The sequence below is a fragment of the Sprattus sprattus genome, assembly GCF_963457725.1.
Source record: "Sprattus sprattus genome assembly, chromosome: 18".
NCBI classification, from domain to species: domain Eukaryota; kingdom Metazoa; phylum Chordata; class Actinopteri; order Clupeiformes; family Clupeidae; genus Sprattus; species Sprattus sprattus.
The window spans coordinates 23,135,717-23,150,716 of NC_137916.1; the positions used below are offsets into that span (position 1 = coordinate 23,135,717).

General features: G+C 44.1%; 1 protein-coding gene across 1 annotated transcript in view; it reads right to left on the bottom strand.

Annotated features, from left to right (window-relative positions):
* jupb (junction plakoglobin b) overlaps positions 1-15,000 on the bottom strand; it is an 88,575-nt gene that overhangs the window by 29,528 nt on the left and 44,047 nt on the right. The window contains exons 2-5 of the mRNA XM_080857243.1: positions 14,227-14,279; positions 7,190-7,366; positions 5,636-5,892; positions 2,359-2,597 (exon numbers count right to left, since the gene is read on the bottom strand). Of these exons, the coding sequence (XP_080713369.1) occupies positions 2,359-2,597; positions 5,636-5,892; positions 7,190-7,366; positions 14,227-14,242 (689 nt within the window). The 5' untranslated portion in view covers positions 14,243-14,279. The remainder of the gene's footprint in view (positions 1-2,358; positions 2,598-5,635; positions 5,893-7,189; positions 7,367-14,226; positions 14,280-15,000) is intronic.

A 15,000-nucleotide genomic window follows, 5' to 3' on the forward strand; every position in this document is an offset into this window, starting at 1 on the left:
TTCTTCTCTCTGTTGTTATACAATCCCGTGTAGGTACTAAACACTAAACTCGAGGAGGACACACACACACACACACACACACACACACACAGACACACACACACACAGAAGAAAACACACATTGCGCACGCAATTCCACTTTTGCAGCTCCATTTTCTGCCTCAGCACAGCTCTCACCACAAGACAAACTACTCCAGAGGAACATCTATCACCCACATCCACAACAACAAAACATGAAAGAAAAAAAAGGAGAAACTCTATGATGTGCTCTCCCATAGTAGCTGTTGAAGGGAATTCTCACAGCCTTGCGAGAAACTATAGCCGCTATGCTAATATCCCCTTTCAAAAACAGAAGTCATGTTCCAGCTCATTTGTCACCTGGCAACCACACATTCACACTTCCTGTGCTAAGCTGAGTGTGTGTGTGTGTGTGTCTGTGTGTGTGTGCTGCATGCTAGCATCGTATGCTAATATGCTAGCCAGCAGGCAGTGGGCATCAACCTGACCACCGGGAGATATCCTGTATTCTCAGGTCAACACAAACACACCTCCCAAAGCTGGCTGCTGGCTCACTTAGCAGGGGTACAGCTATGGCTATGCTAGCTATCTCTATGCCACACGCACACAGACACACACACACGCACACGCACACGCACACGCACACGCACACGCACACACACGCACACAGACACACACACACAAACCAACCTCCCAAAGCTGGCTGCTGGCTCACTTAGCACGGGCACAGCTATGGCTATGCTAGCTATCTCTATGCCAAGACATGCCTCATTACCTCCTGTCAGGTGGACACGTTATCTCCGCACCACAACGCCGAGCCACTGACGAGGGATGGCAAGAACCACGAGAAGGAATAAATATAATTGGACCCGGCTGAAGTCCTGCTCACTGTTTGGTGTTCACACTGTTCTGTATGGCTACAATCTACCTCAATGATTAGTACAGTTTTTAATTAATTTATTTTAAACTGCTCACACACAATTTGTCACATCATTTCTGAAACCTGTCACTCAAACAGCAAAATCCCACACCAAATCTGCCAAACCATAAACGAATCCCACGACTTTTTGCAAAACATTTCACACATTGATCAGACAGACCGTGAATGCTTGCGTGCCTCTTTACAGTAAGGCACTGCCGCTTCAAAATGCAAGATACATTGAGAGTTCCTAAAGAAGACATTGGTTGTGCTGTTGGTAGTAATGTGATGTATGTGCTGCACTGGACGCATATTAATTCTGCCTATATCACTTGAAACTCTGAAATTGTCAGGGTCGATCACTAACTGCCGCCACGCCCCCGCCCCCTCAACGCTTATTCCGCGATTATTTTATCTAGGCCTACATGAAGTTCTGCAGCCATAATACTTTTGGAGGGGCAACTTCAGTCGAGGAGGGCCTAACAAAGACAGGAGTGCTTTACATTCATCACACTAGTGTAGTTTTATTTAAAAAGTCTAAAAAGAGTCCCTCCTAATTTTTTAAAGGGATAACTGAGTTTGGAAAGCAGTGTTTCTTTTTGCAGATTTGTGGTGTTTTTATTTTTATTTTTTTTTATCTCTGATACACAGCTGTAGACAAAGGTTAGACATGAAGAGTACAGTAGTTGCATACAAAGCACATAATATATATTTAACTTAAGTCTCAATAACTATTAATATGGAACTCAACTCTAAATAAAGTGCATTTTATCCACAGAATATTAAATGAGATTGAAAAGCAAATGCAGCTTGCAATAGCTGTGCCTACCGGTCTCGTAATTAATGGTGGCCTGATTTCAGGAGAGATAGCATGGCATTTAGAGTGTGACATTTTTTGGTCTGATAACATTATTTTCATGTTTATTGACATTTACCATATGAGTTGGCCCAAAGTGACTCCCAGTGAACCACAGAGATTGATTTGTCTGATATCAGGTAAGATGACTGAACAGTGAACCATGAGAAACTGGGACTGAATGACTTTCTGACAGATCGATTGGATGGATAGACTCCTCTATAGACCCTGCCCTCCATTACACCTCCCCTCCCACTTCTCCACACACCTACCCTCCCACTCCACTATACACCCTGCCCTCCATACACCTTTTCTCACATGCTTTGCCAATACTATACAACAATATGGCCATGCATCTGAAATCCTATTTGAACTGAAACTGATTAAAGCAGGGCAATGTAATATAAAGTGTAAAATAAAGTGTAAAATAAAGTGTGAAATAGTGTAAAATAAAGTGTAAAATAAAGTGTAAACAAGGTGTAAAATAAAGTGAAAAATAAAGTCTAAAATAAAGTGTAAAATAAGGCCTAATGTAAACTAATGGAGGCGGCGGAACTCCTCTGACCTGAGCATGCGGACGAGCGCAGGGATGCCCCCGGACTTGAAGATGGCGAGCAGGCCCTCGCGCTGGTGCGACAGGCTGTGCAGGACGCTGGCCGTGGCGCGCGCCGTCTCCATGTCGCTCGTGCTTTGCATGGCCCTCACCACCGCCGCCACCATCTGCGGCGACTGCATCAGCACGCGCCGGGACGCCTCCTTACGAGTCAGCTGGTTCACGATCATCGCCGCCTTGTTCACCACCACCTGGACATCGAGGAGAGAAGGAGGAGACAGAATAAGAAGAAAAGACCAAAAGAAACGTCAGGTGAGAAAAAGAGGTGAAAGAAATTGGTGCATTTTTCTATTATCCACTTAGTGTCAATGAATCAACGCTCATACAAGGCTCATGTAGGTCATATAGAGATCAAATCAAAAATTATACGTAAAATGTAAATATAAAATATAAATAGAGAAAAGACAGGAGAAAGACAGGAGAAAAGACAAATAAACATATGAGGACTCCAAACTTGTTTACCCATGGGACTCCCAGAGGCTGTCCAACATCACTGACCTTGCAGGACTCAGTGGGACCAGTAACTCACATTAAAATCAATGAAGCTCATTTTGATGATCTGGACTCAAAGCTTAAGCCCAACTCAGAATTTTTGCAGCATAGGGAAGGTCGTCTTGTTTAAATATCCAGGGCTTGTAGGCATCCACTAAACACAGGACTGGATTAGGCAGTGGCCATGTGTATCATCCACTAAACACAGGACTGGAATAGGCATCCACTAAACACAGGACTGGAATAGGCATCCACTAAACACAGGACTAGAATAAGCATTGGCCATCAGTATCAGCTCTTCAAAGTAAGAGTCCTTCTTGGAGGCAAAGGCACTTTGTGAAGAACTAATGATAGGCACACTTTGGGAATAGCCAATAACACTATAGGAAGAGCCAACAACAGACAGCCTCTTTGGGAAGAGCCAACAACAGACTGTCTCTTTGGGAAGAGCCAACAACAGACTGACTCTTTGGGAAGAGCCAACAACAGACAGCCTCTTTGGGAAGAGCCAACAACAGACAGACTCTTTGGGAAGAGCCAACAACAGACTGACTCTTTGGGAAGAGCCAACAACAGACTGACTCTTTGGGAAGAGCCAACAACAGACTGACTCTTTGGGAAGAGCCAACAACAGACTGACTCTTTGGGAAGATCCAATAACAGACTGACTCTTTGGGAAGAGCCAGTAAAAGGCCGGCAGGGTTGACTTCCCTTGATGCTGATTGGTGTAGACAGGAGTTTGAACCCATTGTCATGTCACACAGTCTACATGTAACTCTTCTGAAATGGATACGAAGTGAATGTACCAGCTTCCCTTAAGCTTTATGCGCAATGATGTTTCAGATCATAAAGGGTCTTCATTTGTTATTGTTATTATCCACATGATCCCTGAGCTTTACAGCCAGAACCTTATTATCAGAAGAACATTACATAATCCTAGTCTTGACAAACACTTCTTCACAAACTTGCATGGTCATAAAACTTCATAATGAAGCATCACACTTTGTGCTGCTCAGTCCTCGTTGGACTATAAATACACTATTATTGATACAATATAAAATGCTAAGCGATGATAAGTATAGCTATTTGGATTCATATTTTTGATTTGAGTTATGTTTGGATTTCTTCACAGTGTTGCTGTGCTGTTGCTGGTGTCATTCTGAAATGTGTCTCCAGCTAAATGGGTCCTGATGAGAAACCATACTAGCGCTGTACATCTCACAAGACATGAGATGCCGAGGCTCTTTGCTTGTCAGCATTTAATTTAGGCTGAAGTTTGCTTGTAATAGAACCATCAACAAAACATGAGGCCTGACCAGCTGGACGCTGCAGGCCCATAGCTCTCAGGTCCAGGGCCGCATCCCAAACGAGACCGGTGTATGTATCGCCCGTTTCCACGGCAGCCAGTACTTTAAGAGCCACGTGATTGACCTTGACAGACAAGGCATGGCACTGAGGCGTGTAACTGGATCAATGCTGGTGAACGTGGACATGCAAGTGAACACTTACTGTGTGTGTGTGTGTGTGTGTGTGAGAGAGGGAGAGGGAATAAGAGATAGATAGTGTGTGCAATGAACACTCTAAGCTGATGTGTGTGTCTGCACAGATGTGTTTTTGTGTACATGTACCGTACACTATTAAAAATTCGGAATGGGTGTGAGTCCGCATGGATTTGTAGGCGTAAACTTGACCAAGGAATCACTTATTATGTGTGTGTGTGTGTGTGTGTGTGTGTCTGTGAGTGCATGAAAAACACATACAACTGATACACTAAAGAATTAAAGATAATGTGTGTGTTCACACAGATTGTGTGTACATGTATCATAAACTATTTAATATTTCAAATGTGTGTGAGAGAGCATGGGCATATATGTGTGAAATCAACCAAGGGCTCACTTACTTCAATGCAAGTGTGTGTGTGTGTGTGTGTGTGTGTGTGTGTGTGTGTGCGTGCGTGCGTGCGTGCGTGCGTGCGTGCGTGCGTGCGTGCGTGCGTGCGTGCGTGCGTGCGTGCGTGCGTGCGTGTGTGTGTGTGTGAATGGCCACAGCATGCAGCCCACCTACTGAACTGTGATTAATATTCCCTGTCTACACAATCTATGTGTGTGGTGTGTGTGTGTGTGTGTGTGTTTGTGTGTATGTGTATGTATGTGTGTGTGTGTGTGTGTGTGTGTGTGTGTGTGTGTGTGTGTGTGTGTGTCTGTGTGTATTTGTGTGTATTTGTGTGTGTGTGTGTGTGTGTGTGTGTGTGTGTGTGTTTGCCCGCATAAATGAGACTCAGAGAAAAGAGGTGGGGGGGGGGGGCAAGCAAGACAAAAGAGAGACACCCGTCTGTCACAGATAAAAGCAATATTCTGAATATTGAATTAGTGGGATGCCAGCGACATACTTTCAATCATGCAACAAATGAGCTCAGTTGGGTTCATGTTTGTTTTCACTGAGTGTAATTGTTTGTTTTGTCACAGCTAATTCCAGCCAATAAACTGCTAATAAGGCAGGCAAGCATGGGAATTTAAAACTGAAGTGGCTGCATATATTAACATGGGGAAGGTCTGACAGAAAAAAGCAGTAGGCTGAAACAAGTACACCTCTTTGTCTGTGCATCTCTTTCTGAATGTATCTAAATGTACCTCACTGTTCCTCGTCATCCTTCTCTTCTATTCTTCTCTTCTATTCTTTCTCTCCCTCTCTCTCTCTCTATCTCCCCCCCCCCCACCCCATTCCCCCTGCCCCTTACCTGGTCATCGTCAGCGAGCAGCTTGGTGAGCTCGGGCACGGCGCGTGTGGCCAGGTCGGCGTCGTCCTGGTAGTTAATGAGGTGGACGATGGCGGTCTTGAGCAGCTGCGAGGGTTCGGCCAGCCGCTGGACGTTGGTCTGCTGGCCCGGCTCAGCCTGGGTGGAGGACAGCACCTCCTCGCCCTCCACCAGCGTCTCCGGGAACATGGCCGCCCGCACGCGCTGGGCCCGGGTCAGAGTGTACTGGGCATCCATGTCTGCAGGGGGCAGCAGAGAGCAGGCCGTGAAGAGGAGAGCAGGCAGAGGACAGGTGTCGTCACAGAGAAACACTTAATCTGCCTAACAGTAAGTAAATAAGAATACCACAGATTGCTATCTTGTAATGGCATGAGCTTATATAAGAGGTTCATAGTACTAAATGCTTAATCATTCCTGTGTACACAGAATATAAGGGGCCTTACAGTAATATGAAGTTAGGCAGTTGTGTTAACTGTTATAGCCTCATAACAGCACCCCTTTAGCAGCAGTAATGTCATTTTAGGCATTGTGAATAGCCTGGATTGTCAAATGACTTATATCTTGCTCATGACCTTGGTGCTGACAGCAACCTTCCCACTTATTTCCACTACAAGTGCAGCTTATTTAAAGGTAAAGGGCCAGTATTTAGCAGACACTAAGTGCCTTACAAAGGCATCCTGCCTTGGAGAGTACAGGTCTCATCAACACCAGTGCTCTGTATTAATCTGGGCAGAAACTACCAGGAAGAACAGGACAGAACTGGGTAAGTAACTCCAACGTCACAGTATGCATCGGGACAGTCAGAATAAGAGAGAGAGAGAGAGAGAAAGAGAGAGAGAGAGAGAGAGAGAGGGAGAGGGGGGGTACAGGGAGGTGAGAAAAAAATCTCTTCAGATGAAAGAATAGAGTGCAGGGATACAGAGGGAGGGAGAGAGAGAGGGAGAGAGATAGAGATAGTTTGGAACTGACTGGTAAGAAGAAGAGGAGGAGAGTCTACACGAGGTGTTTTCCACCTGAACGGTGGAGACGACACTCAATGTCCTTCTTAAGGAATAGGGAGAGAAAAGGAGGAAGACAGAAATAGAGAGATACGTCCTTGGGCAAATTCATTGACTCAAACGTTAAAAACTATGAAAAGAGCAGTTATTTTCCAAATTATTGTCAAGTCACTTTTGATCACATTTCCGTAAGAGGTATGTCCATCTTTGTTGTTTGTCACCTACAGGACTCGGTTTAGCATAGAATACATCACACTTCACAAAGTTTTAACTGTCAGTTTAGCATATACTAATACATCAAATTTCACACAGTTTTATCTGTCGGTTTAGCATAGAATACATCAAATTTCACACAGTTTTATCTGTGGGGGTAATACAGAACAATCGAAAAACGGCAAAAACAGTTGAGTGAGTCAATTCATTTGCACAAGGGTGTAAGAACTGAATGGTAAGAGTCTACCTCTTGACCCCAGGAAGAATAGTCTCCAGTACGGTGAAGACTAATGGGGATCCTTAATTAACATCAACATAAACATACCTGAAGAGCTCTCAGCCGCCATGTTGGCGTTGGCATTCGCGATGGTGTACTTCCTGCCGCCGCAGTCTGACTCGTCGTCGTCTCTAAGGGTGGTGGCTCCTGATTGGATGCCAGAGTCCGAGGCGTAGTAGGTCTGCTGCCACTCCGCCACCTTCACGGAGCTCTCCGCCTCACTCACTGAGGAACAACAACAACAACAACAACAACAACACAGGACAGCGCTTTATCAGACTAGCATTCATTGCTACTTTTATTGTTACTGTACTGAATACGTTAGACCTTTACACAATGGGGCTAGATTACCAGCAAGTCCCAATATGTGTTAAAATTAATTTAATCGCAGAAAGTTTCTCGCAATGTTTTTTTCCTGCATACACGAAGTCCCTTGCATTAGTGTCCACTTTATTGTATTGAACACCATTTTGCACTGTGCTTTTATACTTAGAGGTATTTTACTGGCTATGTTAGTCCCGCATACACTAAGCTCTAGCACTATGTGTAGCCTTTAGCCTTTGTGTAGACTTTATCGCGCAATGTTTTGCATTGTGCATTTATTGCTAGCACTACTCTCCTCAGCTATGCTGGCCTTGCATAAACTAGGCCTAAGGCCTAGCACAACACAATGTTTTGCACTGAACTGACCCCCACATGCACATATCCCTTAAGCATTCATATACAGTTCTCAGGTGAAATGAAGATGTGAAATGAAGATGAAGATGAAGATGAAGTTACTGCTTACTACTCATTACACAACAAATCACCCTTTATTAATCAGTTACTAACATTTATAACTGGCAAAACGGAGCCCTATTGTAAAGTCTGAACCACATCATCATCTAGTAATCAGTTACAAAAATGTATAATATAACTGGCTAGTAACAGACCTAGTAACAGATACAAGAATAGTAGGGATAGTATATGGAATCAGATCAATGCCATAAATATTTTGTAATCTGTAATATAGATTTTGTATCTGTAATATAGATTTTTTTATCTGTGAAACCATCTACACTTTCAAAACCTATCTACAGATACGGATTTCAAATACGAAATGTATCTACACTTTCAAAAACTATCTACACTTTCAAAAACTATCTTCACTTTCAAAATCTATTTGTAGATATGGATTTCAGTTACGGATTTCAGTTACGCATTACGGATACGGATTTCAAGTACGAGTTACGGATTTCTGTTACGAATTACAAAATCTTTTTGGCACTGTCTTTACTTCCTTTCTAAAGAGCCAATCAGCGCTTTTGGCAGATTTTCTAAAGCGCCAATCAACACATTGTATCCTGTACTGATCAGCGCTAGCTTGCTGGGAAAGTTGAGTGAAACGGTGTATGCAGCAGTCATGGATCAGAGACCGAGAAATGGCACAAGTAAGAAGTCCTATATTTGGAGTTGTTAATAAAGTCATTGTAAAACGCACAATCATAGTCAGTGGTTTTCACTCCACACTTCGTTCCACCTGTTTCAAAGATCCTTGTCGTTGTATGGAAGATATTAGGATCTGCTTTGGTAGCCTAACGTTAGCATTTTCGTGACCGATCTCCTATTCACATTTAATTAAGTTAACCACGAACAGTATTCATATGACTCATTATCACGATGAGAACATTTAGCAGACAGACTGCTATTGTCTTGTTCTCCAGACACATGCAAAGTGATGGTGGGGGTATACCGTTAAGTGCATATGCATCCTCAACAACTGGATAATGACCAGCCTGATTTCAAAACCACCTTGCAATGTCATTTTCGTTTCTTTTCATGGCACTTTGGGGTAGGCTATTTGTAACCATTTTCTGAAGTCCTTGAAAACGCTTTATTGTGTATTTTTTGTGGAAGCGAGTTTTCTAGCGTCTCAGTGGAAGAGATGTACGAGGCAGCAAGCTGGAGTCTTAGTTACAATGCGTTCTGCAGCCAAGCGATCTCTGAATCGCCAGAGCCTAAGATTAACTTAATAGTACAGGTGTTCATCAGCCCTTTGGGCCAGACATAAGGCATGCTTGTTTAACTTCCCCCACGGCGTTCGTACACCGAATTGTAGGCTATTCAAACCGTGAGAACCGCCAGATCTCTCCCTAGGCAGAGTGGTGGCAGATTTAGGTTATAACTATTGAATAATGAGCGGGCCAGCAGTTGCCAGCAAGCTAGCGCTGATTGGCTAGTCAGTACAGGATACAATGTGTTGATTGGCGCTTTAGAAAATCTGCCAAAAGCACTGATTGGCTCTTTTGAAAGGCTGTAAAAACAGTGCCAAAAAGATTTTGTAATTCGTAACAGAAATCTGTAATGAGTAACTGAAATCCGTATCTGCAGATAGATTTTGAAAGTGAAGATAGTTTTTGAAAGTGTAGATAGTTTTTGAAAGTGTAGATACATTTCGTATTTGAAATCTGTATCTGTAAATACATTTTGAAAGTGAAGATAGTTTTTGAAAGTGTAGATACATTTCGTATTTGAAATCCGTATCTGTAGATAGGTTTTGAAAGTGTAGATGGTTTCACAGATACTAAATCTATATTACAGATACAAAATCTATATTACAGATTACAAAATATTTATGGCATTGATCTGATTCCATAATAGTACAATTGGGCTAGTAGATCAAGTTAAGGGATAGACAGTGGGTTGCCAAGATGGGGATCTTCCCAAATAGTGAGCCCGCATCGATGTATAAAAACTATGTTTATAACTCATTTATAAGGGCTTATTAATGACTTACAAAGGGTTTACAACCTAATTAATAGCCTATTTATAAACCATTTATAATGGAGTCTTATTGCAAAGTGGTACCCAAAAAAACATGTTACAAAACTCTCCACATCAGTTAATACACTTTTTAGAATGTCCTAGCTTCACTAATTGACACAGAATACCACATAATGGGGTGTTACACTTTCACAAATGTTTAAAAATGTTTCAAAACTCTTAGCTTTCCTCACTGACATAGACAGGGACAACAAACCCAATGTAGCACCTTTTTTAAAATGTCAGCTTTTATATCTTTATATCTTTATTGAAAACACACTTTTTGGAGATAGAATAATATATGTTCATATTTTTCGTACCAATAACGTAACACATGAGGGCCTAACCTCAGCCCCTAAATCAGAACAACCCCTTTACAAACTCAAAGCCTCATCGCTAGGAAAGGACCATAAACTTGTATTGTCAGCCACACAAGCTCGGAACAAACACAAAGAACAAGCAGGGCATTTCACCATCACCAATCTCTCCATTCACTCACTGCCAGGAAACAACGGAAATAAGGTGGATGGCCATCCACCATACAGACCGCTTTACAATCGCTGGGGTAATACTAAACCAGCCAGTGTTACAGCTTTACTGACACCTCCCCTCTTCATCCCTCATGTTACTGACACCTCCCCTCTTCATCGCTCCTTTTACACCTCCCCTCTTCATCCATCCTTTAACACCTCCCCTCTTTATCCCTTACGTTACAGACACCTCACCTCTTCGACCCTTATGTTACAGGCACCTCCCCTCCTCACCCCTCATGTTACAGGCTCCTCCCTTCTTCAGCCCTCCTTTTACATCTCCTCACTTCATCCCCTCATCTTCAGACACCTCCTCTCTACAGCCCTCATGTGACAGACACCTCCCCTCTACATCCCTCATCTAACAGACACCTCCCCTCTACATCCCTCATCTAACAGACACCTCCCCTCTTCAAGCCCTCATCTAACAGACACCTCCTCTCTTCATCCCCTCATGTTACAGACACCTCCCCTCCTCATCCCTCCTTTTACACCTCCCCTCTTTATCCCTCCTTTTACACCTCCCCTCTTCATCCCTCATCTAACAGACACCTCCCCTCTTTAAATATCATGTTAGAGACACCTCCCCTCTACAGCCCTCTTGTTACACCTCCCCTCTTCCTCCCTCATCTTAAAGACACCTCCCCTCTTCCTCCCTCATCATCAGACACCTCCTCTCTACAGCCATCATGTTACAGCTTCGCAGACACTTCCCCTCCTCACCCCTCATGTTACAGACACCTCCCCTCTTCATCCCTCATGTTACAGACACCTCCTTTCTTCATCCCTCATGTTACAGACACCTCCTCTCTTCATCCCTCATGTTACAGACACCTCCCCTCTACATCCCGTCTTTTACACCTCCTCTCTTCCTCCCTCATGTTACAGCTGAGCTGTGTTACACCTCCCCCTTCCTCCCTCATGTTACAGCTGTGTTACACCTCCCCTCTTCACCCCTCATGTAACAGCTCCACAGACATCTCGGCTATAGAGTGCAGTCAACTCTGAGCCTCACTGAGAGACCAGAGCAGCCGTAAGCAAGCGAGCGCCTCTCAGCCATCGCAGGTGTACAAGCATGAAATACACTCTCAACTTCCTGTTTATCTGGACCTGGAGAATAAACAAGTGGCACCTTTCAATGTTAGACAGCGTCCATGAATCACTGGTTTAGCAGAGTGGGCTGAGCTGGGATGCAGTAGCATCACCTGACATTGCACACACAGATTCTCCGAGTCAGCAGGATGGGAATAATAACACAGCAAACGCTATCCTGCCTGCTGCTACTGCCTGCTGAATCAGAGCAGCGTGCACACGAGCAGGCATCAAGAATTAACAGAACTCAGAACACAAAATACAAGATAAATATGCCAACTGTGACCTTGGAAAGATGAATAAAAAAAGAACTGATTCATTAGTAATACTGACTTAATTGTGCTTGTCGAAATATATTTAAAAGTGGAAACTCTTTTTACAAGAGAGTTGCAATGTCTACAACATTTACATTTAAAAACTAAATAATATATTATATGAATGTTGCCGTTGTTGTAAGAGTTTCTATACGTTTCATAGTTAAAGTGTGTTACAATAAAAAAAGTCCCTCACATTCTGAAAGTTATGGGAAGTATTTAGGCCGTCCCTGTAAGAAAAGCAGTACAGCCTCCTTCTCCTGTGTGACATTTCCTCTACTCTCTGTTGCAGTGCCGGGGCTCTGGGCTTCGGGGACTGCAGCCATCATTCCCAGCAGAGCTGCTGGCCGGGGTACTGGACCTGAGAGACTACGGCCGTCAGCAGGGACCTACTCCTGGGGGGGGGGGGGGGGGGGGTTTGTCTATTTGGCTTCCATTCAGAACTCTCTAAAGGGGAAAAGAAGCCCATCATTTTCTATTGCACACAGAGCACATGATTCTGGAGCTGAATGAACCGAATCTGAACTGATCTGCTTCGCACCTGAATTACTTGCTATAATAATAATAATAATAATAATAATAAACTTTATTTATACAGCACCTTTCATGCAAAAGTATGCAGCTCTGCTGCTGCCTGCGTCTGGCCCAGGTCGATGCCACAATCAGTTACTATGTGGAGGACTGGTGCAGTATCAACCACTGTTACGCCCCTCTACACCCCTACTGGCTCTGCAGTGGCAGTGCAACAGCTTTTAGTTGGTCAATGGGCATAATTAGCCTGACTGTCCACACCTGGGGAGGTGTGGATAAAAGCCATGCGGTTTGCCCTCAGAAGGAGGCCTTGCATTCTCGCCATGCTTTGGAGCCTGGTGCTTGATACTTACTATTTTATTCTGTGTTTTTGGTTATATAGAAATAAACTCTATTTTTGTACACTCTGTGGTCTGTCTCCAATTTATGTTGCAGCTCACGAGCCGGGTCGTAACAACCACCTGGATTGGTGAAGAGTAACCCAGATCTGTACCAGCAGTTGGTTCTTGTCCAGATCCAACAACTGAAAAGGTAAAGAGGTCTGGTGAAGTCTTATCTAATGGTTGGTCTGGTGAAGTCTAAACTAAGGGTTTGTTTGGTGAAGTCTAAACTAATGGTTGGTCTGGTGAAGTCGAAACTAATGGTTGGTCTGGTGAAGTCTAAACTAATGGTTGCTTTGGTGAAGTCTAAACTAATGGTTGGTCTGGTGAAGTCTAAACTAATGGTTGGTCTGGTGAAGTCGAAACTAATGGTTTGTCTGGTGGAGTCGAAACGAATGGTTGGTCTGGCGAAGTCGAAACTAATGGTTGGTCTGGTGAAGTCGAAACTAATGGTTGGTCTGGCGAAGTCGAAACTATTGGTTGGTCTGGCGAAGTCGAAACTAATGGTTTGGCTGACTGCCTCTCACAGAACCTGGTTCTGAAATGGTTTTGGTTCAGATCTGAGGGTGCGTTCATAAATGTTGTGTTTATTTTATTTTATTTATTAGAAAATGATATTCTACCATTTAAAGGTATGATGTAAACGAAATGGTGAATTGGTGAACTGCCACTCGGAGCATTCTGAGCGTATTCTGGCACTGTGAAGCCGTTCGTAAATTCGGAATGCTGTTGGAATTGTTTGGTTTTCCGGAGTGTCAGTCTCTCAGAGCGCTCTGGACACCTCGGCTGAACAGACAGAATGGCAGTCTAACTGGAAAAAAGTTCAAAAGCTGCTGCCTTATTGACAAAATACAGGCAATAATTAGTCATTAAACAAAATTGCTTACATAGTGTTCATCATCCTCACTGTCGTCAAGCTCTTGAATTAAACATAAACCCAATTTCAACACGGCTGTAGGTGTCCATTTTGATCCTTAAAAAAACCGAACTGCAGAGCATCAGTCCCTTTTCAGAGTCCCTGACTGAATTCATGAACACGCCCTGACTAGGATGACGGCCATCTTAGCATCAGCTTGGGGACTGTAGGGGACAGGAGAAGTATACACCAGCAGTGAAGTGCCTGAAACCATATTGGGCTGTGTATTGCCACAGGACAAGTTTGCGCAAAACATTTCCACAAGACAGGAACCATGTACTTGATTAATTCCCTGGTTTGGAGGGTGAGAGTGGAAGATAATCTTACTGTCAAAAGCAGGACTGGGAGCCTTTGGAGACTACTGAGGTCTACTGGAACAGAACAAGCTGTAATTCCGCCTGCCTACTAATTAACATCAGAGGCTGCCTCACAAGGGTGGCTAACAGCTATCGTCAGTGTTTAAGTGATTGCCGGAACAGGGAGATCTATCAGGGAGACTAATGTGTGTGTGTGCACGTACTTTGCATGGACATCATCACTGTCCAATCTGAAAGCCGGCCTCTTCAGAAGAACCTGGAGAGAAGGAGAGAGACACAGAGAGGGAGAATGGGGTAGAGAGATAGAGAGAGGGAGGAGGGGAGAGAGACATAGAGATAGAGAGAGGGAGAGAGAGATAGAGAGAGGGAGGAGGGAGATTGACACAGAGAGGGAGAGAGGGGAGAGAGAGTGGGGTAGAAAGATAGAGAGAGGGAGGAGGGAGAGAGAGTGGGGTAGAAAGATAGAGAGAGGGAGGAGGGAGAGAGAGTGGGGTAGAAAGATAGAGAGAGCGAGGAGGGAGAGAGACATAGAGAGAGGGGGGAGAGAGGGAGAGAGAGAAAAATGGAGTTAGAATGGACACCAATACACAACTTTCTCTCAGAAACCATACGAAACGTAGAACGGTGGGAGGACCCCGTCCAGTGAGCAGATCCTTCCAGCAGTGCAAAGCAGCCATTCTCTCTTTTATCACTTCCATTAAGCGCTCGACTGGGAGAGGTGCTGTTCTCTCCATCTCAAAACAATAAAGTAAACCGCCACGAAGCTGCAGCGGGAGAGGAAGTGGTAAACGTCGGCCCGTAAACATCAAAGAAACAACAGCCCACAAACGGCCCCGGCGGCCTCCTCTCCTCTAAATAGCACAGAGAGAGAGAGAGAGAGAGATAGAGAGAGCACTCCCCGTAGAGAACCAGTGCACACTGAGAACGTGACATTTTCGGAGCGCTTGAGGCATCCCTCCCCAAAAGGTTCCCTTGAT